Source organism: Alexandromys fortis, unplaced genomic scaffold, assembly GCF_014885135.2.
Source record: "Alexandromys fortis isolate MF-2015 unplaced genomic scaffold, M_Fortis_MF-2015_v1.1 scaffold_45, whole genome shotgun sequence".
In the NCBI taxonomy this organism is placed as follows: domain Eukaryota; kingdom Metazoa; phylum Chordata; class Mammalia; order Rodentia; family Cricetidae; genus Alexandromys; species Alexandromys fortis.
In genome coordinates, this window is record NW_026067926.1 from 11,723,220 (window position 1) to 11,748,639 (window position 25,420).

Below are 25,420 nucleotides of genomic sequence, written 5' to 3' on the forward strand. Positions count from 1 at the left end.
TAGCATGGTGCCCTAACACACAAATTTGATCCCAAGCACTGCACAAAACTTGGCATAGTGGTGCCTGCCTGCAACCCTAGGACTCAGGAGGTGGACACAGGAAGACTGAGAATCCCAGGCCATCTTCAGTTACAGAGAAGGGTGATTTGATAATACCATGCAATGTTAAAAAATTTAACCAAACCTTTCATTGTCTCAAACAAATAGAGGAGACTTTGAATCAAACACCTAGCCTGTAGTCCAAAAGGATCCCCAGGGCATTATGAAGGAGTAGGGTAACTTCAGCTGAATCCAATTCAGGATTGCGGACAGCTTGGAGGCCAGATGGTAGACTTCAGGGAAGCCCTGGGTCTGGGCTCTGCTCACCCTCTCAGTCCGTTCAGCCTCTGATCACACACCCATCAGAACACAACAGGGGCACCATGGATCTGGGCCCCCTCCATCATCTTGGGACATGCAAGGCAGGAGGAAGGAGAATGGTGGCCTCTCAGAGACCTGCACTGTGCAATGGCCACACCCCAAGCACAGCTCGCCTTTCTCTTGTCCCAGACAGCTAGGGTCAGTGAGGCATGAATGCCTGAGTAGCTCTCTCACGCCAGAGGGGCTTCTGTGGGAACAAAACTGCTGTTCCTGCAAGACCCTCTTCTCAACCTCTATTTGCTGTTAACTAGACAAAGGGATGGCCCATTGTCAGGTAAATCATTGACAAGAGTAATGGGTCACTCATTCTGCTTCCCTCAGTAGATGCCAGGACCTCGATAACGGGGCAGCTCGGGATCCCCCGGGCTCACATGATACGGCTCACAGGAGTTGTATCAGCACAGGACGATTCTGACTAATGACCAGCAAATTTATCAGACATCAGGCGCTTCAAGACACTGTTGCAAAACACCACATGCCAACACATAAAGCGTCTATTTTCAGAAGCGACAGTTTGTTTAGACAGCTTGAACGTCATCCTCCACCCTCAAAGCCATAGTATGAAACCATAAATCACCCTTTGCCCTCTCAGGAGACCAGAAATCCGTCATCCCAGCAACTGGTCGACAGCAGCGTTTAGCATACAGAAGCCAGAGGATGCTTGAGTTCAGGGAGAGAAACCGAGACTCCGATGTAGCCCAGAAAGCCCTCCTCAAGCACAGACACTCTACCGCATATTTCAAAGTCCTGGAAGTGAAACCCAGGGATGCTCTGACCTCATTTCTAGCTGTCGGCTCATCCGGGAGCCTGTTCTTACCTGTTGTCGAATCTCTTCCTCCATTTTCACTGGTGAGCCCAGCTCAGCAACTTGTTTGACACCTTCGCTGGCGTACCCTCCATACTCCCACAGCACGTAGTTCTTGGAGTGGGACCCGCCAATGATGGCAGACCAGTGATTGGCCCGACCTGGAAGTCAATCAGGATGCAGGTGTCAGTGCGGATGGGGCTGAAATTCGAACCTCTTCAGTGATGGGGTGGAGGGGAAACTTGAAAGGCTCAGCCAGTACTGATCAGGCATTGCTCTGTCTTAATCCAACACTACTCAGGGATTAGGCAGAATCTCTACTAACCAGAAGTCTGGAGATGATGCAGAAAAGTGAACAGCAGGCGCCTCAAGGAGACAGTCTAAGACACCTTTGTCTAAGGGGTTCTCTGAGAGGGGGCCAGTTGAGAGAATTTGAAATGTTGGTCAAATTTGTAAGGCAAAATAGAAAGGAAGGGTTACTTCTGGCAGCTCAGAAACATGGATTAACAGTGTGCTTGGAAAACCATCAGTAACTCAGCGCTGCAGTGCCGCTGTCGATGGAGAATTAGGAGATGATGTCACAGAGGGAGAAGGAACCTGCTCACAGCGGGTACCACTTTCAGTGCGTTGTGATGCCATCGGAGAAGATCTGCAAGCCACTGAGGGGCTCTGATCAGGGGAGTGATGTGACTGCATTTGCATTTTAGACAAGTCACTCAGGCAGCAGGGTGAGGTATGCAGCAGAGGAAGCAGAATGGAGGGGGGATCTTGGGAGGTGAGCAAAGAGCAGAAGCTGAAGTGTGGGTGAGAAGAGGCTTTCATTCTCAGGACTTAACATGGCTTTGTTCAGTTGACTTTATTACATTCCCAGATGAGGGGGTGAGCGGGCTAGCCACATTCAGAGGGTGGGGTGGGCAATCTGGGTGTGTGGTGGCCTCCAGCCCACAGTGGATTCGTGATGACAATCACAGAGGGATGGTGGGCAGTCATGGGGTGCAGGAGGGATCTCAGCAATATTTGAACAAGACCATAATAGAACGTGGCTTGAGGGTTCTTATCAAAGTTCCTAAGGAAGTGAAGAACAGGGAATTGATACTCAATGCCAGTACCACGCTGGGCTTCTTTTTAGACACAAATACTATAGAGTGTAGATGCAAATACTACAGAAGTGTCACATACACTTCATAGGACTGGCTCAATTTTCAGTCATTCTTTGGTTGGTTTTACAAAGTCTTAAAGAACACTTACAGGCACAGTGAAGGGGAAAATTTGAATTAGATAAACCCAAAGGACACTTTTGGTTAACCACTGTATGTCCTAGAGTAGGCAGAACTCTTCACTCCATCCCATCATATTCAAGAAGGACTTTGAAGAGGCTTGGTCTCTTTATACAGCAGCCATCACTCCCCCAAAGGCTTCCTACTCCAGGGGCACATCAAGTACAAGCACATAAAGCCAAGTGGTACCCTCCAAGCCTCCTGAGGGCAGCCACACCCCTCCCAGGCAGATGACACCACCTTGTGGGTCAGTCCAATTGTTGCCATTTCTTATACGTCAGAGAAATGCAACTTTCATGTTTATCCCCAGAAAAGGCAGGTGGAGACGTGGCCAGCTGTTTCTATAACTCACTTCCTGGGCAGTAAGAAAGGCTTAGCTGTCCTCTAAATTATGAGGATACTTGTAAAGGCATAGCCTGGTAATCCACGGTGACCCTTTGCTTGTAAGCTAAACACAGGGAAATCGACTTCAGCATCTCTTGCTTTCCATCATGCTGTTCCACTGAAATATCCCCTATGTTAAGGATTGTCCTAGCTGAAATTCTGTATCTAAGGAACATTGTTGCTCCCTCTGTACTGTCTTGCTTGGCTTGGATCATTTTTATTCCTCCTTCATGCTTGTCCTGATTAATCTCAACGTCAGCGTGATAAAGTTTAGAGTCATCTGAGAGGAGAAGCCCAGGTCAGATTGTGAGCATGTCTTAGGGGGACTGTCTTGATTATTAATTGATGTAGGATGATCCAGCTCACGGTGGGTAGCACCATTCCCTGGGCAGGAAGTCCTGGGCTGTCTAAGAAATCTAGCTAAGTGACTGAGTGATCCAGAAAGCAGCATTTCTCCCTGGTTGTGGCTATAGTTTCTGTTTGCTTTATTGCCCCGATTGTGACATGGATGTGTAAGCCAGTGATGTCTGTCATGGCAACAGAAAGGAAACTAAATGATCACTCAGAAACTTCTCATGACCATCTTTGGCTGACTTAGGTTCCTGCCTCGTGTGTTCCCGACAGTACGGACCATATTTACTGTCACTGTAGACCTACTAGGGTGTAGACTCACGAGGGAGTCTGTCTTCACCCCTGTTCCCGAGGTGCGCTTTCACCTCATGTTTCTAGAAGCATTTTACACAATCAGATGGGAAAGTGCCTGAAACTCTGGGGTCACGTGGGCACAATTTAATTCAACACAATTAAATTCAAGTTCAGTGCAGCATGGACCCTGACTTCTACTAAGCCAAGGACTCAGCAGTGCTCTCTGCTGTTGGGAAACAAAGACCGATAAGAAGGCATTGGGCTCTTGAGCCAAGGGACGAAGGTTCCATCCCAGCATTCCCATGTCCTAGCTGTGCAAACTCTCAAACTCAGTTTCTTTATGTACCCACATTCCAGCTTCCTCGTTCATACTATGAGAACACTTACCGCACTGACCTATTAGGAGAGTTAAGTGAAATTATTAAAAAATGAGATGCTATCTATGCATGACATCAACCTGGGACAGAGCAGATACTCAATAAATATGGCTCACCCATTTTGTAGCTGTTGGAGTAGCTTAAAAAATGAGAAAGACTTGAAGCCTACCCTTACTTCACTATGAGAAACAAACATGTATTATGACAGAAAGAGGATGGGAATGAGCATGTTCATGGGGAATCAGAAGATGGATCCAGATGGGTCTCTCTACCTTACCCATTCAACTCCCATTAGCTAAGTGCCAAACACAGTGGCAGGCCATAATGACTGACAGGAATAGGACATGGCACTTGCCCTGAGGGACTCACAGTCTGGGGTGGGGAAACAGATGGAAGAGCAGATTAGTTCATCAGGGTTATCATACAATAACACAGGGGATGAAAAAGCCAACTCCAAATTCCTTAAATGCAATGACTCAAGGTCGAAAAGCCTGTGCAGAGAGGCAGGCACCCCCAGAGGGGGCTCTGTCTTCAACTCTCTTACTCTCTTGACTAAAATTCACTCTGTGCCTTCAACCTGCTAAGCATCATAGTGGTTAGTTCCCCAGAGCGACTTTGCAGAGCCTGCCTTCAAATTTCAACACAGTGGCATCAGTTCAATAAGAACTCTGGCACTTGGCTAGGGCGAGAGGTGAGACGCCATCCTCCCGGGGAAGGGGGCAAGGAAAACACCAATGGGAAGACAGATGGTGTCAAAAGGGGCATTCATGCAGGTGAGCATCAATCATTCAGCTGCTGATCAGTACAGGGAAAGAGACAGGGTGACCTGAAGACAGAAGCTTCAACCTCTGAGAGATTCAGTTCCCCTTTATTTATGGACTTGTTTGTTTGCTTCATGTGGTTCTTAGACCAAACCCCAGCACCTTCCACACTGTAGGCAAGATCTATACTCCAAGTTCTCCTTTCTTTTAAAATACGGGTAATCTCCCCGAGTTGTACAAATTAATTGACTGATTTGGAAGGAACTACGAAAGCTATAAGATGTTCTCTGCATCATTTAAGATAGAGACCTCCATAGGAACGTTCTCAATATCACCCTGGGGTGGGGGTTGGGAAGGAGAGAGAGAGAGAGAGAGAGAGAGAGAGAGAGAGAGAGAGAGAGAGAGAGAATGCATGTGCCCCATGGGAAGGCACAAGAATCTAGGAGCTGGAGAGATGGCTCAGTGGTTAAAGGTTGGCTGCTCTTGCAGGAGACCCAGGTTCAACTTCCAGCACCCACATGACATCATGATATCTCACAACTGCCTGTAACTCCAGGGGCTTTGCACATGGCACACACACACACACACACACACACACACACACGCAGGCAAACCACATACATGAACTCGCAAATATACAATCTGGAGATGGCGGGGCCAGACAGTGGTGCAGCTCCTATCCTGTCCTGAAGGCCTGAGACCTTTCTAAATGCATAGTTCTGCAAGTCACCAGTTGGCTCAAGACCCAGGAAGACTCAGTGTTACAGCTCAAATCCAAAGACGTAGTAAGGGAAGGGTGATATGACCAGCCTCTCAGTGTTGTAACGAGGCTGAAGTCCATTAAATAAAAATAGGCGATAAAATTAAATCTGGCAGGACAAAGCCAGATCAGCTTCTGGAAGGCATGATGGCCAAGAGGAATGTGCCTGGGCGACTGGGTGGCAGTGAGAACCAGTAGGTTGAGAAGACAGGAATACTGGGTATAAAAATGTCTGAATCTAGAATCATCTGGATGGGACCCAGTAGCATAGTACTAGTAGAATGAGGTGGTCAATAGATTCCAGTTAGTTAGAAGGAAATAAACTCTAAAAAATAAGGGAGGGGAGAGGAAGAAGACCCAGGTATTAGAAGGTATGGTTGTAAGGGGTAAGATTAATCTTGTCGATCTCTTAAGAGAATAATCAGGATGTCACCCCTGTTGTCCCCAGTGAGACAGTGAGGCCTCCGTCTTAGAAGACAGAGAAAAGCCAGAGACTATTACTAACCCTTTCTCTTCATAGGCGGGGGCATAGTTGTTTGGTTTGGCAAGCCCCTCACTAGCTCCAATAGTGTCCAAGTGGCCTAGACCAATCTGGTGTTGTGTGGCTATTTCCTTGGCATTAAAAGAAGCTCATGGGACTCAGGAAGTAAATGAAACTTACAAGTCTCAGGAAGCTTCTAAAACCTGTGAGACTTACAGGGCCCAGCCCCCAGTGTTATATAAGTAGCAGTAACTGCAGGGAAGAGAAGAGATTCTAACCTGACGACCTCCATGCAAGTCAAGCAGAGAGCGCCAGGAACACAGCTTTCCTGAGCTGTCACCATGCTGAGGTGGGGTCTTCGGTGGTGCTGCTGCTTTTGTTTCACCGACTGTGAGGTACCCACTTGAATGAGATCCTTCATGGTCCCAGGTATTTGAATAATACTTGGTCCTTAGTCGGTAGCCCTATTTGGAGAAGTTTTAGGTGGCCTTGCAGGAGGAAGTCCATCTCTAGAGTAGGTCTTGACATTAAAAGTCTCATTTATCTGTTTCACTCTTTCCACTTCATGCTTATAGCTGAAGACGTGAGCTTTCCACTCTGTCTCACCTCTGTCACGTGTGTGCCCCTTACTGCCATGATTCCTGGCCATGATGGACTCTTATCCTTCTGGAACCATAAGCCTAAATAAACTCTTCTATAAGTTGTTTCAGTCATGGTGTTTTTATCACAGCAACAGAAAAAGCACCCCTCACCCACATTTCCGTAAGTAACAAGTAAAGCCATGTAAACCAGGCCTAAACATGTATTTCCAAGGGCTTAGATGAAACGTTCGTGGGACAGGCATGTGGGAAACTGTGAGGAAGAATGAGTATACCTGTGCATTTGTGATGTTGATGGATGACCAAGTGTGTTTGCCTAAAAAGGCACATCAGGCTGATGTCTTAAATATATGTATCCAATATTTTATACACTGACAGGCTCCTTGGTCTCTTCTCTGTTCTCAGCTCTGGAAGTAAATTGCCAGTGTCTGCAAATATGCCAAAAGGCCCAAATCCATCATGGGAGAAACACATCCACATTTTGTCTGGGTGCTGAGGCAGGCACGTTCCATGATGGGCAGAGTCTTTGAGGTCTTCTGCATGATGGCTAATTTAATGTGTCAACTTGAATATGTTAAGGCGAGGACAGACATTTGGCCAGACATTCTGGATGCAACTCTAAGGGTGTCAAAAGAAGACTATCATTTGAATTGGATTGCTCTCTCTGAAGAAGTGGACCCCACCCAGTCAGCTGAGGACCCAATTAAAACACCAAGGTTGATTCTGTAGTAATGCAGATTTCCTGCTGTCTATCTGCCTGCAAGCCAAGGAATCATTTCATTGTTGCTTCCTTGAATTTGAGCTGTTAACACTGAGTCTTGCTGAGTCTTGAGCCAACCGGTGTCTTGCAGAACACTTAGAACATTTAGAGGGGTCTCAGGCCTTCAGAGCAGGATAGGAACTGCACCACTGTCTGGCCCCCGCCTCCAGGTTGCTAACTGTGTATTTGCGGCTGCATGGGCTTCATGTCTGAGTGAGTCAATTCCTTATAACTAATCTCTTTGTATATAGATTTGCATCCACAACCTCCTGCTTCTGTTTCTTTGGAGAAATGCTGACTAACTCAGCAGGTGTTCAGCAATGGCCCACATTTCCTGGCCAGTTGCTGAGATCTCCTGCCAAACCTCGTCCGGTACAAGCCATCCATTCATTTTCTTGATGTCTATTCACAGGGCTTCATAGCAGAATGTACTAGCCCTTAGTGATGGATTGATTTAAGCCCTGCCGCCTAACCGCAGCCTCATGCACAGTCCTCTTTGTTCTGGGTCTTTGCTGGGCCCTGGTGTAGCAGCCACACCAATCGGTTCTCTGATCTCTATGTTCTGTCTTCTCTCAGTAGGACTGAACTGTGTCTCTTACTAGGTGACCTTATCATTTACATCTCTTCAAGACCAAGGTCAAGCCATCTACAGACTCCTGCATGCACCACGTGGCCAGCAGCTAACTGGAAACTGTTGAGTAGCTGACAGTTTTATATACTTAAATTGTCTTAGACCTCACTCTCTGGTTGGCTTTGCAGCAGGGCCCCTAGGCCCACCTGGGCCTGGGCTCTGTCTAATTTCCAATGCTTCGGATTTGGCTACAGAACTTGGCTTCTGTCAAACTGCAGCAGGGCGCTGCCCAGGACAGAGCTTATATTTGCCCTCTGGCTCTTGGCCACTCCAGGGACTCTGTCCCCTGTGCTCTTCAGGGCCCTGACCTCGTGTGACAGAAAACCTGCATGAGAAGGTTCTGTTAACAGTCTGGAACTCCTCCATTCCCGTCTTTCTGGCTTCTCCACTTAGCTGTCACTTTTTTCCTTCACTAAGGGCTCAAGAAAAGTCCATTTCAACCCAGAAAAACCCTGTTCTTAGGAAACAGATTTGATTGGCGTTGTCTTTTCCATCTCCTCTGATGCCTTCAGCAAGACTCCATTGTTACCTATTACATCATCAGTGAACACTTACTTGGCTCACACTGTGCATCCAACTAGGGAGTACCAAGCTAGAACTGCCTGGTTTTTGCTCCAATAATGCTTTATATTTTATTCATCATCTATGTATTGCATTCGTGCTACAGTGGCAAAGTCGAGTAGTCTGGTTTGCAAGGTCTAAAGTACTCACCATCTGGCCCTTTATAAACTGTTTGCCAAGACCTGTGCCAAGCCACGGCAACTCTGAGGTGAGTCATTCAGTTGGAGGTGGGGTGAAGGGTGGGAAGGACCGGCCCTAACTGGACAAGGACGACAAAGTATGAGTGATACAACTTTGATAAAGATGACAGCATATGAAAGTCTAAAGGAGCAGATGCTTAGCCTAGGCAGTGCTGCAGGCTTCCTGGAAGAGGTAGACGAGATAGTCTAGTGGATAGGAGTTGAATGAGTTCATCAGGGTAGTGCCTCTGCAAGTGCCTCTCCCCCCATTTCAATAAAGAATGAATGACCTGTGATGGGACAAAGAAGTCAAGGAGATCATGAAGGGATATGAATCAGGTCTTAATAAGAATTTTTAATTTTTCCTAGAAGGCAATGTAAAGCAAAGAAATGAACAAATCCCCCACCCTTTCTATCTATCTCTGTCTCTAGTAGTAATTAGGGTTGAACCTGGGGCCTCACACATGTAAGAGCTCAAACCACTGATCTACACCCCCAGTCTTCCACCCTTGAACTTAAGATCCCCCTGCCTTAGCCTCTCAAATCGTGGAGATAGCAGGCCTTATCTATGAGTTGTGGCTAGAATAAGTTAATTTTACCTACAGTAAAACCCATCAAACCTGTCAGCTCAGTTGGCTTCTGCTTCTGAGGGAGCTATAAGTCAGAGCAAATTATACCAAGTTCCTGTTTGCAGATGCTCAGAACAGACAGCAAAGGTCCCAATCCCCGAGAGGAGGGAGAACACGAGAGCAGAGCCCGTGCTTTCCTGGGTTACAACAAAAGATGCTTTCTGGTTTGTAATGAAGAAAGGTGGGATGGGGCAGAGGATAAGGCAGACTAGCTGACCTGAGGAGGTGTGGACAGGAATGGGGACTGTCGAGGCAAACAGGGTTTATGGGCTAGAATGCCGGAGAGAAGCAAGCTACAGAGAGAGAAGCTTCAGGGAGATGCATTGTCCCCGTAATGCAGGCAAAATTAAGTGGCATGAGTGCAGGACGAGACTCCACAAGGCTCAGCAGAGATAAGAGCCCAATGGAGAGCCCAGAGGCTGGAGATACGGGACTTCTAAAGCATCCATACATAGCTCAGAGGCTTTGCTGACCACTCCAGGCACTGAACTGAGAGCCTACTAAGAGCCACAGTTAGTGGTAAAGTGACTTTGTCTTAATGGGAGAGCGTACCTAGACTTACTTTAACCAAGTTCAGAAAATGGGTCTTAAAGGGGAAATCAGGCAGACTCACCAACAAATTAACCATTACCGGGAGCCAAGTCTACGGCCCTCTAAATGAAGCCCAGGCACTCAGCAATGGAGCCCTCACCACGTCCATCATGCAATAAAGAAGTGACTGTATACAAGCCAGGTGCAATGTGGTGGAGCACATCTGTAATCCCAGTGTTGGGGGAGGGGTGTGATGATGGTGGAGGTTTAGACAAGTGGAGACATTGGCCAGCCAGACTAGCTGAACCAATGGGATCCAGGTTCACTGAGAGACTCTGCTTCAGAAAATAAGGGGGAGAAACTGAAATAGACACCCATCATTGGCTTCTGGCATCCACATCCACACACACAATATGTGTACATGTGTGCTAACACACAGACCACACATACACACACACACACACACATGCACAATTAGGGACACGTAGAAACAATAAAATATGGTCAAGATCCTGAGGTAAATTAGCTAATAGAAGGAGTCCCTGAGATTATAGACAGACAGGAGTGACGTACACGGACTGTAAAATAGCTATTATCAATTCTCAAGAATTTAAGAAAAAGATGGATGCGATGAGTGAACAGAAGGGAAATACTGGCAGAGAAATATTTTGAGAGACCAAATTCCAGAGGTGGAAACAAGAACACCGTATTCGGATACAGTAAAGGAAAATACCAGTAAACCGAAAGAGGATCATAGAGACACAACTCAAAGTGAAGGAGCGAAGGACAGAAGGATGGAAGAACTCATCCTGGAGTCCCAGTGACAGATAAATGAAGATCAGTGGGTTAAATGGAGCCCTACAGGGTAGGATAGAGAGGTGGCCGAGTCGGGGGGGGGGTATCTGAGCAAACAAGGTTCAAGATTTCCTGAAATTCTAGGAAAAGTACCAACCTCCCAAATCCCAGAAGCTCTCCCCCCCTCCCCCATACACCAAGGATAAAAAAGCAAAGCAAATTACACCTAAAAAAAAAAAATAAAGCGAAGACCCAATAAAATGAAATAAAGGAAAGAAAGTGACAGATAAGCCATCATCATTTGAGAGAGATAACGATTAAGGTCTTAAAAAGCAATAAAGGACACATCACAATTAGAACAGAAAAGAAAAACCCCCTGGCTCAAAACCAAGGCAGACCCAGAGACAACGAAATGACACCTTTAACATTTTAAAAGAAATAAAACCCGTCATCTTAGAATTCTATTACCTTGTAAAAATATTCTTCAGTGATGAGTGTAAAACAAAGCATATTTTTTTTGATAAATGAAAGCTGAGCAAATTTATGACTAGCACATCTGTAGCTTATGAAATATTAAAGGAAGTTCTTCAGGCCGAAGGGAAATGAAAACAGATGGCTGTGCATATCTGCATGAAGCGATGGAAAGTTCTGGAAATGGTAAATGCGTGGGTGAGAGGCATCTTTCAGCTCTCCCTGCCACTGAAGAGTCTCTCCCTCTGAGCAGAATTTCAAATCCTCCTCTCTGGGCGACCACGTCCATCAGTGCTCTCTTCCTCAAAGCCCATCTTTTGTCTTCTGCACGGAGCCTATCTTTTGTCTTCGCAAGCCTGGGCTGGCTGTTCCCACTCTCTGCTCCCCTGTGTGCTTCTCCTTGTAGCCTGAACCCCAGCTCCCCCTCCATTCTTCTACCCAGGCTTTAAGGCTTTGGCTTTTGCTGCTCTCTATTCTTTGGATGGGCAGGTGCTGGGGACAATTGGAGAAATACTATTGTGTGCCTTCTTTATTTCCCGTTAAAATAAAAGTGTGCTTTCAATTCAGCGACAGTCCCCCCTCTTAAAATACTGGCTCGCAAGTTTTGGCCACAGCATGCTGTAAGGTGGCTACCCCACAGTGAAGACACAGAGCAGTCCTCGGGTCCCCTTAGTTCTCATGTGACTGCAATCAATCCCATTTCACCACCCCATCCCTGACAGGCTCTGGTTTCTTTCCCTATAGTTCAATCATTTTCAGGTTATACGTACTATAATTATTATAAGCACACAGTCTTAAATTGAATTTATTATCCAAAGGAGCCCTGAGATCCTCTTTGTGGACAGGGTTCATTCCCTGGGCTCCTACCTTATCTTCCTGTCTGCTCACAGGCCCATAGAGCTCCTTTATACACAGGTGTTGCTTTGGTCCTTCCTTCCAGTTCACGTCTGTCAGCTCCCTGCCCTAACTCCAGAAGCAGGAGCCTTAATTGTGCACCCCAGTTATGTCAGGGGCCCTGCCGTCCGTCTGCAGGCCCGAGTCATTCTGCTGCTAGCATCCTACCATGTGCTCTACCTGTCCAGTGGGTTTCTGCACCCATGGTGCTGGCCCACCTGAACCCCAAGCTACACTGGTCCCACCTCTTAGCAATGCTCCATGACTATGCCCTTCTCAATTGGACAACTAAAATATTCCCCGGGGAACTAAAATATTAAGATCAAGTATAAATAGTTGTGGAAATTTTTGACGCAGCAGGACCCGTGCCAAGGGAGTCTATGTTGATTTGCTTTTGTGGCCCAGCAATAACCCAGGAGCTGGTTTCGGCTATCATTCCCATTTCACAGATGATTAAATTGACTCTAACAACTTGAGTTCATACAGCAAGAGGGTTTGTTTCTGAAGCTTTGACAAGTGCCTTGGAGAACTGGGGAGTTACAACTCTTAAAGATACCCCTTGGTTTATGGGGGCATTAAAGACACTAGTAGACCATTTTTGCAAGAGAGAGCCCTGGAACCACAGACTGTACACATCTCCAAGTTCTGTTGACCTTCAGTGACCTCAATAATACATGCTTATGCTGATGTTCCTTCTCTCCCCTGTCCCTTTATCCTCTGCCCTCTGTAAACACTACCTGCAGTTCCTGCCTCAGGTTATACTTTTGGGGAAACCTAAACCTGCGACACGGCTCATTCCTTTAAGCCCATGTATCTAGGCTTAGGTTCCATACAGTAATTGTGTCTTTTAGACCAGAGCTGACTCAAGATTCTCCTCTAGCTTTCGTAGAAAGAATACAGATGCTGTCTCACCATTCTCTCTCCCAAAGCAAGGGATGCTGTCCTCATTGTCTTTATCACCCGTCAGCATCAGCACCACAGCCACTGTGAGTTACTAAACATGTTCCTGATATCACACACTTCACAGACATGAGCAAGTATCCTCCCATTCTCATGGTGGTCCTGCGAGGCAGGCATTTACTATACTTTACATTATGGGTGTGGAAACGTAATTGCTAGCAAGTAGCAGGCCTGAGATAGACTGTCTTCCAGGCTTCAGTTATATCATATCTACGTCACAAACGGCTCACAGTTTGAGCCAAGGCTAAATTTTGTGCAGAGGTAAACATATGGCTCTCACCGAGAGTCAAGAATAACAGGAGAAGTATGATGGTGCTATTTGGAGCACTGGCTTTTCGTGTTCAAAAGGTTCAGCTTTCTGCTAGGTGGTAGTAGTGCGAGCCTTTAATCCCGGCACTTGGGAGGCAGAAGCAAGCAAATCAGAGTTTGAGGCCAGCCTGGTCTACAGAGTGAGTTCTAGGATAACCAGGGCTACACAGAGAGACCCTGTGTCAAACAAAACAAAACAATTCAGCGTTCTTAGGACTCGGTCTTTTCTGCCCAGTTCTGAACTTCCGCCTCTAGTTTTAGATACCGCTAGAACCTAGACAAGCACCTGATTCTCATTTCAAAGGCAAAGGCCGTAATTCCAGGCACTCTGAACTCTCCTCCCCATTGCTGCTCCAGGGCCTGCTTGATGGTTTAATGCACAATGGCCAATAACACTGGAATTACAACTGCAGAAAGAGACGCTTTGTTTGAAAGTGTGCTCCTGCTCTGACTTCTCCACATATAGACTGTTTTATACAGGAGAGGAACTGCATTTCTGCCTCTTCCAAATGCTCAGCACACCATTATTACCAAGCCCAAGTGGAGGAATTTGTGGCATTGGCTATGATAATTCTGGCAACATTTATCTAATTTTTAAAATCGAGGCACTAGTTTCTAAAAATTTTATAAAACACTACAGAACATTACAGACTTCTGCTCCAACTGAACTTTCCACACTGGAATCTTAGCTCTCAGCCGAGCCCTGTACACACGGAAGGCGATATTTTTCTGGGTTTGGAAGTCTTTGCCGCAGCAGAAGGAAGTGGTAAGAACTAGGGCTCACCGGGCATCTGCCTGTGCCAGGTGCTTTCTTACGATCTGTCTAATTTATTTCACAATCTCATGTCATCAGTGAAGAAACAGGCTGAGAGGATCTGGGACCTGCCAGGGGACACATGGCCACTGAGTGGCTAAAACAGGACTTGGCTCAAGACTGTGTTATCTTTGGGAAAGCTTTCTGTTTTAGTAAGGAAAAGACTAGAAGCTCAGTGCAGTTTGCTAAGGTAATAATAGAACCGAAATCTATTGAAGGAAGTGTGTGTGTGTACCTATCTATGAGTGGTAAGAGTCAAGCTGTATTTAAAACCAAGCCATTACAAAATTAAAGATAAATGTGAAGACAAGGGGCTGGAGAGATGGCCCAGTGGTTAGGTGCACGGTGCCCTACAAAAGACCTGGGCTTGGTTCCCAGGCCCCACGGTCAGCAGTTTGCAGCCACCTCTGCCTTCAGTTCCAGGTAATCTGACACTTTCTTCTGGTCTCTGCAGGTACCCCACCCCACATACAAAAATAAATTCACATCTTTGAAAAAGGAAAGATAGAAGTCCAACCTTTTTCATGACAGCAGAACAGAAAGTCCAAATAAGACATTCCAAGCTCTACATCCAGACATTTAGGAAGCCATGTGAGGTTTGCTCTGGTAAAACAAGGGTGATTCGACACTCCAGACTCAAGCACCCGAATCGTGCTAGCAGACACCGGTGGCGGCAGCATTTGACCGCATTTACTATCCAATACAAGAAACTCAGCACATGTAGAAAAGAAGTATTCATTTTCTGCTACAGAAATATCCCAAAACCCCTACCGTGCAAAGCATACTAAGTGAGAACAATTAAAGAGTTTTTTCTGTAATTTTTGGAACAAGATAAGAATGCTCAGCATTCAATGTTCTACTGAACACTACTGGTGGTTTGATGGAGTTCAATAAGAAAAGAGAAGTTCAGAAAGAGAAGGGGTAAAGATTAGACAAGAACTGTGAGAGTATAAAATTGTACACATGCAAATTCCAAAATTATATATATATATATGTGTATATATGTTAGAAGACTTATGATATAAAGCTGTCAAACCTCTGCAAATTTATCTCTATGTATGACAAACTCTCAATTAAACAGAAATGTATATACATCTTGCCCAGAGGATACACACATGAATGGATTGTTCATAATAGACCTGAATCAGAAACTAGCCAAACACTCACCTATAACAACAAACAAATGAAACACGGCCTATGTTCATGCAACGGACTCTTCCCCAGCCATTACAATAAAAAAGCCCAAAGCATTACAGCCACATGAATGCGTCTCACAAGCTACGAAGTTGAATGAAGCGAGCCAGGAAGGGGCCCACTGTAAGATCCCATGTATAAAGAGGTATGAAAGAGGCATAATAAAGCTGGGGAGAAGTCAAGATGGTTGCTGTTAGGGTGAGGTGGAGCCTAGAAGGCGAGCCGGAGCCCTGGTCACTCCTGACTTCATGTTGATCGCCGATGTGAAGCAGCCCCTCTGCTCACGTTGGCCCTGCCCTTTTGCGTGTTGTAGGCCCCATACCAAGTTCTTCCGGGGTCTGGAGATGCAGCGCAGTTGGTAGAGCGCTTGCCTAGCAAGCATGAAGCCACACACCTGCAGTCCCAGAACTTGGGAGGTAGAGGCAGAAACCTTAGAAATCCAAGATCAAGGTCATTCTCAGATATGTTCTAAGTTTCAGGCTCTCCTTGGGGTACACGAGACCTTACCTCAAAAACAAAAGCCTAAAACTAAACAAAATCAAAAACAAGCTTATTTTAAAAGTTTTAAAGTTTATACTTATTTAGGTAGTGTGTGTGTGTGTGTGTGTGTGTGTGTGTGTGTGTGTGTATCGGTGTGCATGTGTACAGCTTGCAGCAGCTGGTTCTCTCTCTACCCTGTGGTTCTCAGTCAGGGATCGAACTCATGTCAGGTGCCTTTACATTTTTTTTTAATAGGTGAGGTGGGCTGCTTTCCTCGTCTCTGGAGCCCTGCTCTGGCTCTCAAGTACTTGATTTAAATTGAATGGAAAGGGAAGTTTGATCTCGTTCAGGGTCAGGAGCAGGGAGATGATATAAATGGCAGAGTTGGGCAATAAGTGAAGACAGAGGTCAAAGGTTACATCAGGCATTAAAAAGTACTTTTAAATTAGTTCTTTGTATTTTGATTATATTCTTCTGACTCTCCCAACTCTCCCCACATCCACTTTGCAAGACCAGGTTTATTTTTATTTTTATTTAAGTCAGAAATCAGTTATGCTGACTCAGGAATACTGCCTGGACCAATCAGGAAAGTCCTGTAAGACTGGAATTTTTATTGGACTTTGATCCATCAGGAAGGTGACTTCTGGGAGTTTGGTCAGTCTTAATCTAATGCACACATTCTAAGAATAAGACATGGTCTGAGGCCTCAGGGGAAAGCCAGCTCTGGACGCTGCTCTAGAGGCCCCCAGGGTATTGGAGGATCAAACACAAGGATGGGGATTCACGCGTCTGACTCCATATGGATCAGCCTAGCCACAGAGCAGAAGAGAGGGGCTGTCACCGATTCAGAGGGGAGGTGGGAAGGTTTCCGGGCAATGGGGCTTAGGCTGGAATCAAAAGACTGGCCGCAATCAGCCCGGTGGAAGAGGGTTGTGAGCATGAGACACGGCCCTCGTGTCCACAGGTCAGGAGGCATCTGGGAACAGACCAGATGCGGATCCAGAGTACAAGTTTCGGAGGGCAGATGAGGCTGGCCCAGGCGCAGTGCCAAGAAGCCAGTCAAAGAATTTGTGTTTTAACTCAGGCTGACACAACTTAATCCTAGATCTGTCGCTTCTCAGCTCCGGGGCTCTGGGCCAGTCACTTCTGCTTTGCCTCCAGCAGAACTTCTCCAGTTTCACCGCGAATATGAGCTTCCATGCAATACTCTCATGCTTGTGAGTGGGGTAGGGTGGGTGTCTGTACTGGAGCCAGACGTCAGCCTCGGGACCATTCCTCAGGCGTGGTCTGCTTTGGTTTGGAGTCACTGGCCTGAAGCTCACTGACTTGGATATACTGGATGAGGACCAGTGAATCCTAAGAATCTCCCTGCTTCTGCTCCCCCTTGCTGGGATGACAAAAAAAAAAAAAAAAGTTTCTACGTGTGCTTTTTAAAATTTTTATTTATTTTTTGCACAAATCCTGATGTTCAACCTTAAATCCTTTTGTTTGTTCAGCAAGCACTTTGTAGATTGGGTTGTTCTCATAGGTCCCCCTCCTTGCATAATCAAGGGAAGAACATTGCCCTGTGAGGTCTTGTACATGGGCCTCAATGGGACAAAAGGACAAAGCTTAATGCATATCAGGCAGTCTTTAAATAGCTACAAATCAAAGCACATGTGAGGATTTAGATTCCATTATGAGAATGGTAGTTAAAAGTAAGAAACAGACATTAAAGTTAAGTTATAATAGTAGTTAGCCATTGTATAAAATTCTATATAATAGGATACAATATATGACACTTAATACATAAAGAGCTCTTTTGAAAGGATCTATCTATCTATCTATCTATCTAGCTATCTATCTATCTATCTATGTATCCATCTATCATCTAACTGTCTATCATCTATCTATCTATCTATCTATCTATCTATGTATCTATCTATCTATCTATCTATCTATCTATCTATGTATCCATCTATCATTTATCTGTCTATCTATCATCTATCTATCTATCTACTATCTATCTATCTATCTATCTATCTATCTATCTATCTATCTATCTATCATCTATCTATCCATCCATCATCTAATTATTCATCTACCTATTTATCTATCCATCTCTCATCTATCAATCATCTATATGTATGTATGTATGTATGTATGTATCTGTCCATCTGCCTGTCTATCCATTTATCTGTCTGTCTATCTTATATTTTCTTTTATCCACACAATAGTCCTGGGTAGATAACTCAGACTCTTCTCTTTTATCGGGGTTTCGGGGACTCATAGGCCATCAGCTGCCATCTTGGGCTGCATACCTTAGGAACCTGGGAAAAGGAATTTTCTAGATGAGGACACTGAGACACAGGGAGGTTGACTGCTACTCTAATAGCCCATGAGTGAGCACTAAATGGAATAAAGATTCAGTGTGACACCAGAGTTCCCAGTCCTCACCCATTGCTAACTATTGCATCCTTGTTAGAACAGCAATAGGATGGGGACACTAATCCCTTGTAAAATTCTTACAGACATAATGACTTGCTGTTTCTAGAACTCAGGGTTGGGCTGAGCTGGAAAGATTTTCAGCCAGTTCATAAAAAAAAAAAAAAAAAAAAAAAAAAAAAAAAAAAAAAAAAAAAAAAAAAAAAAAAAAAAAAAAAAAAAAAAAAAAACCCAGAACAAAACAAAAACAAAAGCAAGCTTAATTAGTTCACTTTATTTCCCTTGTATAAAATTACTATCTAAAAATCACAGTGGGAACCTAGCCTTCTACAGACTCTAATGTGTCCTTTTACCACGTGGTCAGAAAATTCCTGACAGGCAGACTTGCTACCTTAGTCTCTTTCCAGAGATTTGGTGCCATAGGCTGGAGATGTCATGAAACGTTGTCTTGAGAAGTTGCCCAGGGTGGCAGAGTAGTTCTGCAGGAAATGAGTCACTCACCAGATGTGGCCTTTGAGACATCTTGCTCTGGCCCTACTTCCCATTTACTCTCTGCTTCCTGGTGTGGATGCAAAGAGATCAGTCACCCCATACTTCAGCCACCATACCTTCCCCACAATAACTGACTGTATCCTTTGAACTGCAAGCCAAAAGGACCTCATCCTTCTTTAAATTGCTTCCCATTGGGTGTTTGGTTACAACAACGTGTAAAGGAACTAATAAAACCATTCATTTATTCCAGGCAACTAGGTTAAAAACTCATGACATTTTGTCAAATAAAACAATTGTTTCAAAACAGTTACAATGTTGCTCACATCAGGGTAGCCTAAGTACTAATGAAGAAAAAGCCTTGTAAGTGGTATGGAGAAGTTTAAGACTCCATTTGCAACATGAAACCCAAGAATCCCTGCAAACTGGGAAGATACTTGGCAGAACTAAAGTAGCTGGCACATGACTCAGGAGCCAGCTACGACTGTGAACAGTCAGCCTTACTTGGCAGAAGCAGTCCTTCAGGGTGTATTTTCTATTCATTGTTTGGAAAATTTAAGCCCATAAATGCTGGAAGCTTCAGCAGAGCTTTGTGTGTATGATTCTGAGTCATCTTATTCATGTTTTTGGAACATATACAGCATCCTTTCTTATGAGTGTCTTAGGCTATCTAGAATACTTAGAATATTTTCTTTAAAATGAAGACATTTCTGCCATAGCAGATCTGGTACTGGGGCTAAGGGTATAGTGAGGGTTCCAACACTTCTTACTGTTTTTCCCTGGAGTCTGTCAAAAAAAATTAGCATCTGAGTTTAACCCAAGCATGGAATAAAGCAGATATGGTAGTGCATACCTGTAATCCCAGCTGGAGGCAGAAGGATCAGAAGTTCAAAGTTGGTTTTGGTACAATCTGGACTGCACAAGTCTTCATCTAAAAAATGTTATCATGCAAGACCAGCATAAAACAAGGACACAGAAAATAGACAGTGGAGGGAAGAGTGTGTTTTCCACATAGGAGGGTTTGCCCAATGCAATTCCTGGTATTTGGATTATCTTTAAAATGCTAAGTATAATTACAGGCTCCGGGGTTTAGGATAATACAAGGAATCTTCCGCAAAGCTTTAGAGATTAAATGGGGGCAGGATGCATTTAACTAAGGGAAATCTGCAAGAAGCTCTAGATATTGTCCTTTGCAAGATTTTCTCAATATTTTCTCAGTAAGGGACAGAGTGGGCCCAGGAACCTGGTCCATCTATTCATCCTCATGCATTCATCTAATAGCTGTAGGCATCTATTCTGTTTTATATAGGCTGGGTAGCAATGACCCTAGCCATGAACAAGACAAGGTCTCCTGAGGGAATAGTCTCATTCTACTACAGGAGACACACCAGGCATCCCTGCATCAGTCGGGATCACTGGGGACCCAGGCTGTGCTGCTGGAGTTGACAGGACACACTCTCCTCTGAGTGATTTTCAGATATTTAGAGGGTCAGGCATCGGCCTCGGCATCATTAGTCCTCCCGTCGTTGTTGCTCTTTATTGTGAAATAAAGTAATCATTTCAAAATTGAGCTGTTGCTACAACCAGTGTAGCCTGTTTAATGAAGACAAAAAAGCCATGCAAATTGTGTTGAAGGAGCAGTTTCATAGTAGATTTCCAACAAGAAATACAAAGAAGCCCTGTAAATGGGGAGAATGTATCCTAGGCTGGCCTCTAGCCTGAGGTTCTCCCGAGTGCTGGGAATACAAGTGCATGCTACTCTACCCAGGCTCTCCTAGGTGTCTTGAATACTTGTCATCTATTAATAAAGTCCTCCGATGAGCAAAATATAAAGCGATGCAAATTCTCTTTTTCCATGGACGCATTCCCTCAAAGCCGGCTGCTGGGTCAATTTCAAAGTCACTTGCACTGTATAGCCATTCTACTGTACAGTTGGTTTGAGAAAGCAGCCTTAATCTTCCTTCAGGATTAACCTTGAGTTTTGTAAGCTTTAAATTATATAGCTATCCTTGGGAAACTGGAAACCGGCAGTAGCTGAGCTAAACCATAAGTAGTGGGGAGGGTACAACAGGCTCTAAAGAGGCTCTGAGAACTGGAATAGCCAATGAGGGCTGTCAGAGATGTTGCCTTGATGAAGAGATGGTTTGGGCTGAAATAATAAGGCAAGCGAAACCTAGGTAGACACAAAGAAAAAATCATCCCAGGGCTTAGCTCAAAAGTTTTGTTGTTCGTTTGTGTGTGCGTAGTGTATGCATGTATAGTGTGTGTGTGTGTGGGGGGTGTATGTACAGGTGCAAGTGGGGGTGCACATGTCCCCATATGCATGCAGAGGTCAGAAGAGGATGTTGGGTATCCTACTCTGTTACTCTCTGTTTTATTCCCTTGAAACAGGGTCTTTATCACTGAACCTGAAGTGAGGTGGCCAGCCAGCAAGCCCTAGCCCTACAAATTCTGTCCTTATGCTCCCCCACCCCCCAAGACTAGGTGACAGGTGCCTGAAGAGACCACACATACCTTTTTATGTGGGTGCTAGGGATTTGTACTGGTGCAATAAGCCCTCTTCTCCACTGTGGTGGTTCGAATAAAAACTGCCCCCATGGGCACATATATTTGAATGCTTAGACACCAAGGAGGTGCACTACTTAAGCAGGATTAGACCATTAGGAACTTGGGGTCTTTTTGTAGTAGGTGTGGCCTTCTTAGAGGAAGTATGTCACAAGGGGGCAGGTTTTGAGGTTTTAAAACCTCTGCCACGTCCAGTCTCTCCTGTGTTCCCTTCCATAGACTAGAAGGTAGCTCTCAGTTACTGCTCCAGCACCGTGCTTGCTGCCATGATAATACTGGATTAAGCCTCTGAAACCATAAGCAAGCCCCCAATTAAATGCTTTCTTTCATAAGAGTTGTCACGGTCATGGTGACAATAGAAGAGAGGCTAAGACGTCCACTGAGCCATCTTCCTAGCCACAAGCTTGACTTTTGCTGTCACCCCAGCTTTGCTTTCTCTGTAACTGGTTGTAGTGTAGATCACACAGGCAGGGAAGCTGGGTAAAGCTGACCTTGACCAGTAGAAATCACAGAACATACAAATTCCAAACTCTGTTTATGTGCACTATTCCAAACAAACTGGTCAGCGACTACCACCTTGTGATTCAGTGAGCAGACGGGTTCCATGTGTTTGTCTGAGTTATTGTGCAATGTGTATTTGTTAGTGAATTCCTTTCTGGTGTGGACTAGGCCACTCTTTCCACATTAATGGTTACTGTTAAGTTGGGGGTGTAGCCCCCAGCCCCCAGGCCTGAGTGTTGTCTTGGTCTGGACTTCAAATTCTAGCTTGCCAGGTCCTGACCCCTCCCTGGGGGTTTCAGGACTACTCTTACAGGGTATTTAAGATAGCTCCCAAAGGAGAAACATGCTCCCCACCCCCCACCTCTGTTGTGTTTGTGGTCTCCCAGTTCCCCCTTCGGACCACTCGAGAGCACAGGAATCCCATTAAACCTGGATTTTTTTTTTAATTTGGCTTGTTGTGATTTGGCTTAATTGGGATTTTTGCATCGGAAGAGAGCTCATGTTAGGAAAAATTCCTAACAGTTACACTTTTATTATGGGACCTTTTCTACAATGTCTTTCAATTTCATTTTTACTTATGTTTGAAACAATGTCCTATATATCCCAGGTTGGCTTTGAACTCATGATGTAGCTGAGAATGTCCTTAAATTTCCGATCCTCCTTGCTTCCACCCCTATGTGCTGCCCTTGAAGGTGTGTGAGCCACCACACTCAATTAATGCTGTCCCGGAATGGAACCTAGGGCTTTGTACACGGCAGGCAAGTGCTCTATTAACTGAGCCACACCCCCAGACCCCGTCTTTCAATTTTAAGTCTGTAAAGTTAGGAATGATCAAATCTCTCTGAAACTCAATCTTTTCTCTGTTTGAGACATGGAGGAGGTAGAGACTTCGGAACAAGTTTTCCCTTGCTAATAGAAGGACTTATCCAACAGAACACGAGAGCCAACTCACTGGGAGGTTGAGAATTGGGGTAGAATAGTGATAAGAGTAGAGAGACACAAGTCATCAGACCCAGGAATCATGTGCTGTGTGCCTGGCATTGAGCTAAAACACCATGAATGTACTATAAATAGTACACTGTACAGAACAGCACTTGATAAACTCACACCATGTGCCGAGGCTGTTCAAGGCCGAGCACTGTCTTCCTAGGGGCTGGTTCACTTTGAACCTAGGCTATTCTTAAGACATCTCCATGTGGTGTTTGGGGTGTGCTTTGCTTTGCAAACGAGGAAACTGAGGCACGAAATGAGTAAGGCAATCTTCATTAAGCCTTTTAGTAAGTCTCCGGTTTAAAACTGCAGGATGGTCTGACTTCTAGGTTAGTCTAGATTGCATGCTATATTTTGTCTTTCAGCAGAGGACTGCTGAACCCCTGGCCACTCTTGGCCTCTTGCTTGTAAAAGGAACATGGATTGCAGCCTCCCGCTTCTGAAATGCTCTCATTCAGTTTTCACACTGATGACATTTGGTGTCGAGGTTAAGAATGCCAGCAGAAACTTGCTCGCTCTCTTCTCCTTATTCCAGGTTCTTTTTTTTTTTTTTTTTTTTTTTTCTGTTTTTCAGCCTCTGCCTTAAAAGCTTGTCCTCTTCATTCCTGCTGATGAGCTTGCTTTCAGCATACCACCCAGCACTGACAAGGCAGGCAGAATTAGCCTGGGATCCCTGAATGTAAGACACATTTACCGAAAAACGTAGTCGATGAACCAAAGATGGAACCAGAGACCAGAGAAGCAAAGTCAAAGGAATCCATGTGTGCTGGTGAAGAGGCAGTCAGACAGATGGACAGCTTTCTTCAAAGGTTGCTTAGGGACCCAGTAAACCTGAAAAGACTGTGTTTTGAATCCCAATGTGGGTGGGCGGATAAAGGCGCTTTATTCCCTCCTTTTGGTTTTCCCAGGGTGTGGACAACAAAGAGGATGCCATTTGCATTCAATGACTGAAAGCCACGCACATCTGTAAACAGTAACTGCTCCAGCCAGCGAGACCCTCCAGAAACCTCTTAGCCCTGTTTCAAGGAGCCAGATGTGGAGGGAAAGCTTTATGTGTCCCATTGTTCTTTCCACTTGAGCTGCAAGGACCCGGAGCAGCTCCATGTGGGGGCGAAATGTGGTACATTTTGCTGTTTTGAGGCAAGCGTATAATGCTAGAGTTTAATTAAACTCTTGCTGGCTATTCTAAAAGTTTTGTTTCCTCCCAAGCCTTTCTTCATGCATTCCCGGCAGGAAGTCCTCGCTTTTCCCCTCCAGTGAGGGTCATTAGGACCACATGAATATGTACAGACGCAGGAAGGTTCCAGGATGTTCTCAGGGCATTTGGCTCATAACTTTCAATTTAACCAATCAACTCAGTAGTTTAGTAAAGGAATTACAACAGCACCCCCTCCCTGCTCACAGGCAATGGCTCTTATCAGGCAGAGCTGTCTGTGTTGAGATTTCCTGTTATCTTTTGTCCCCTTGTTATATTCCTCCATTCTGAATTTAGCTGAGGCTAGGGAAAAGATGCAAAGACTTCTTTATGCTTCTGCTTTGCTTCAAATCCCAGAGTAGTGGGACTCTTGCAGATTGAGAGGGATGCTTGCCAGGGCCAGAGTGCCTGGCACCAACCTTTGCAGAAACCCCATTCGTGCTTATAAATATCTGGTCTTTCTTGGAATAAACAATTCTTGAGGGTGTATTTCTCAACTCATTGTTTGGAAAACTTAAGTCCATAAATGCTGTTAGCTTCAGCAGAGTTTTGTGTGCAAATTCCTGGGAAACCACATGGAAGGAAGGCTATCGCTCATGGACTCTGTGTGCCCTCACCCTCAATTTCATAGGCTTTTGGGGGGGTCAGAATAGTTTCACACAGAAGGAAAATTAAATCTCTCTCTCTCTCTTTCTTTCTTGACACAGAGTCTTACTATATAGCCCTGGCAGGCCCGGAACTCACTATACAGACCAGGCTGGCCTATAACTCTCATAGATCCACCTGCCTCTGCCCCCTGAGTGCCGGGATTAAAGGCATGCGCCACCACACCCAGTGAAGTCTTTCTTATTAAAACCTACATTTCTTGAAATCGCATCTCAGGGTTTTTCAAACAGGCTTGAAGGAAATTGTTAAAGAAAACTGCTGGGTTGGGGTCAAACATCACAGTGAATGCCCATACTTCTTCCCCCTCTGGGAAATAGGTAGCGTTAGACTTCCATGATAATGAATCCATGACTAGCCAATGAATTCCATCCCTCCCCTCTCCACAATCAAATCATTGCAGAGCAGGTGGCCATTTAAGCTATGTGAATGATGATGCAATCACGTGTTCTGGAAACTGCCAAGCAGCAGGAGTAAATGGCCAGAGAGTATCAGAAAGCCAACTTACTTATCTCAGGGGTAATGGAAGTCATCTCTGAGAAACACAATTCTTTTATACAAGACAGAATTTTGGATGGCCAGTCCTAAATAGTTGCATCTTACTTAGGAAAGGGTGTGCTCAAAAGATTTCATATTTGAGCTTCTAGGGGGAGGATAAAGGAAGAAAGAGGCGTTAGCTCTTCCACTTTTATGACCCACTCAAATGCCAATGAAATGGTTGGAGACGAAGGTTTCAGAAGTCCTCAGTGGGAGTAGTGAGGACTTCTGTAGTATTTAAATAAGAATGGCTTCCCATAGGCTTAGATGTTTCAATAGATGGTCCCCAGTTGGTGGTGCTGTCTGGGTAGGTTTAGAAACCTTGCTAGAAAAAGTATG

At 45.0% G+C, this 25,420-nt stretch overlaps 2 protein-coding genes across 6 annotated transcripts in view; one reads left to right on the forward strand and one right to left on the reverse strand.

The window, feature by feature from the left end:
• Cyp2r1 (cytochrome P450 family 2 subfamily R member 1) overlaps positions 1–25,420 on the forward strand; it is a 700,872-nt gene that overhangs the window by 644,495 nt on the left and 30,957 nt on the right. The gene's annotated exons all lie outside the window — the stretch shown is intronic.
• Positions 1–25,420, reverse strand: part of Spon1 (spondin 1) — a 298,089-nt gene that overhangs the window by 126,295 nt on the left and 146,374 nt on the right. The window contains exon 6 of the mRNA XM_050143162.1: positions 1,238–1,386. Within this exon, the coding sequence (XP_049999119.1) occupies positions 1,238–1,386 (149 nt within the window). The remainder of the gene's footprint in view (positions 1–1,237; positions 1,387–25,420) is intronic.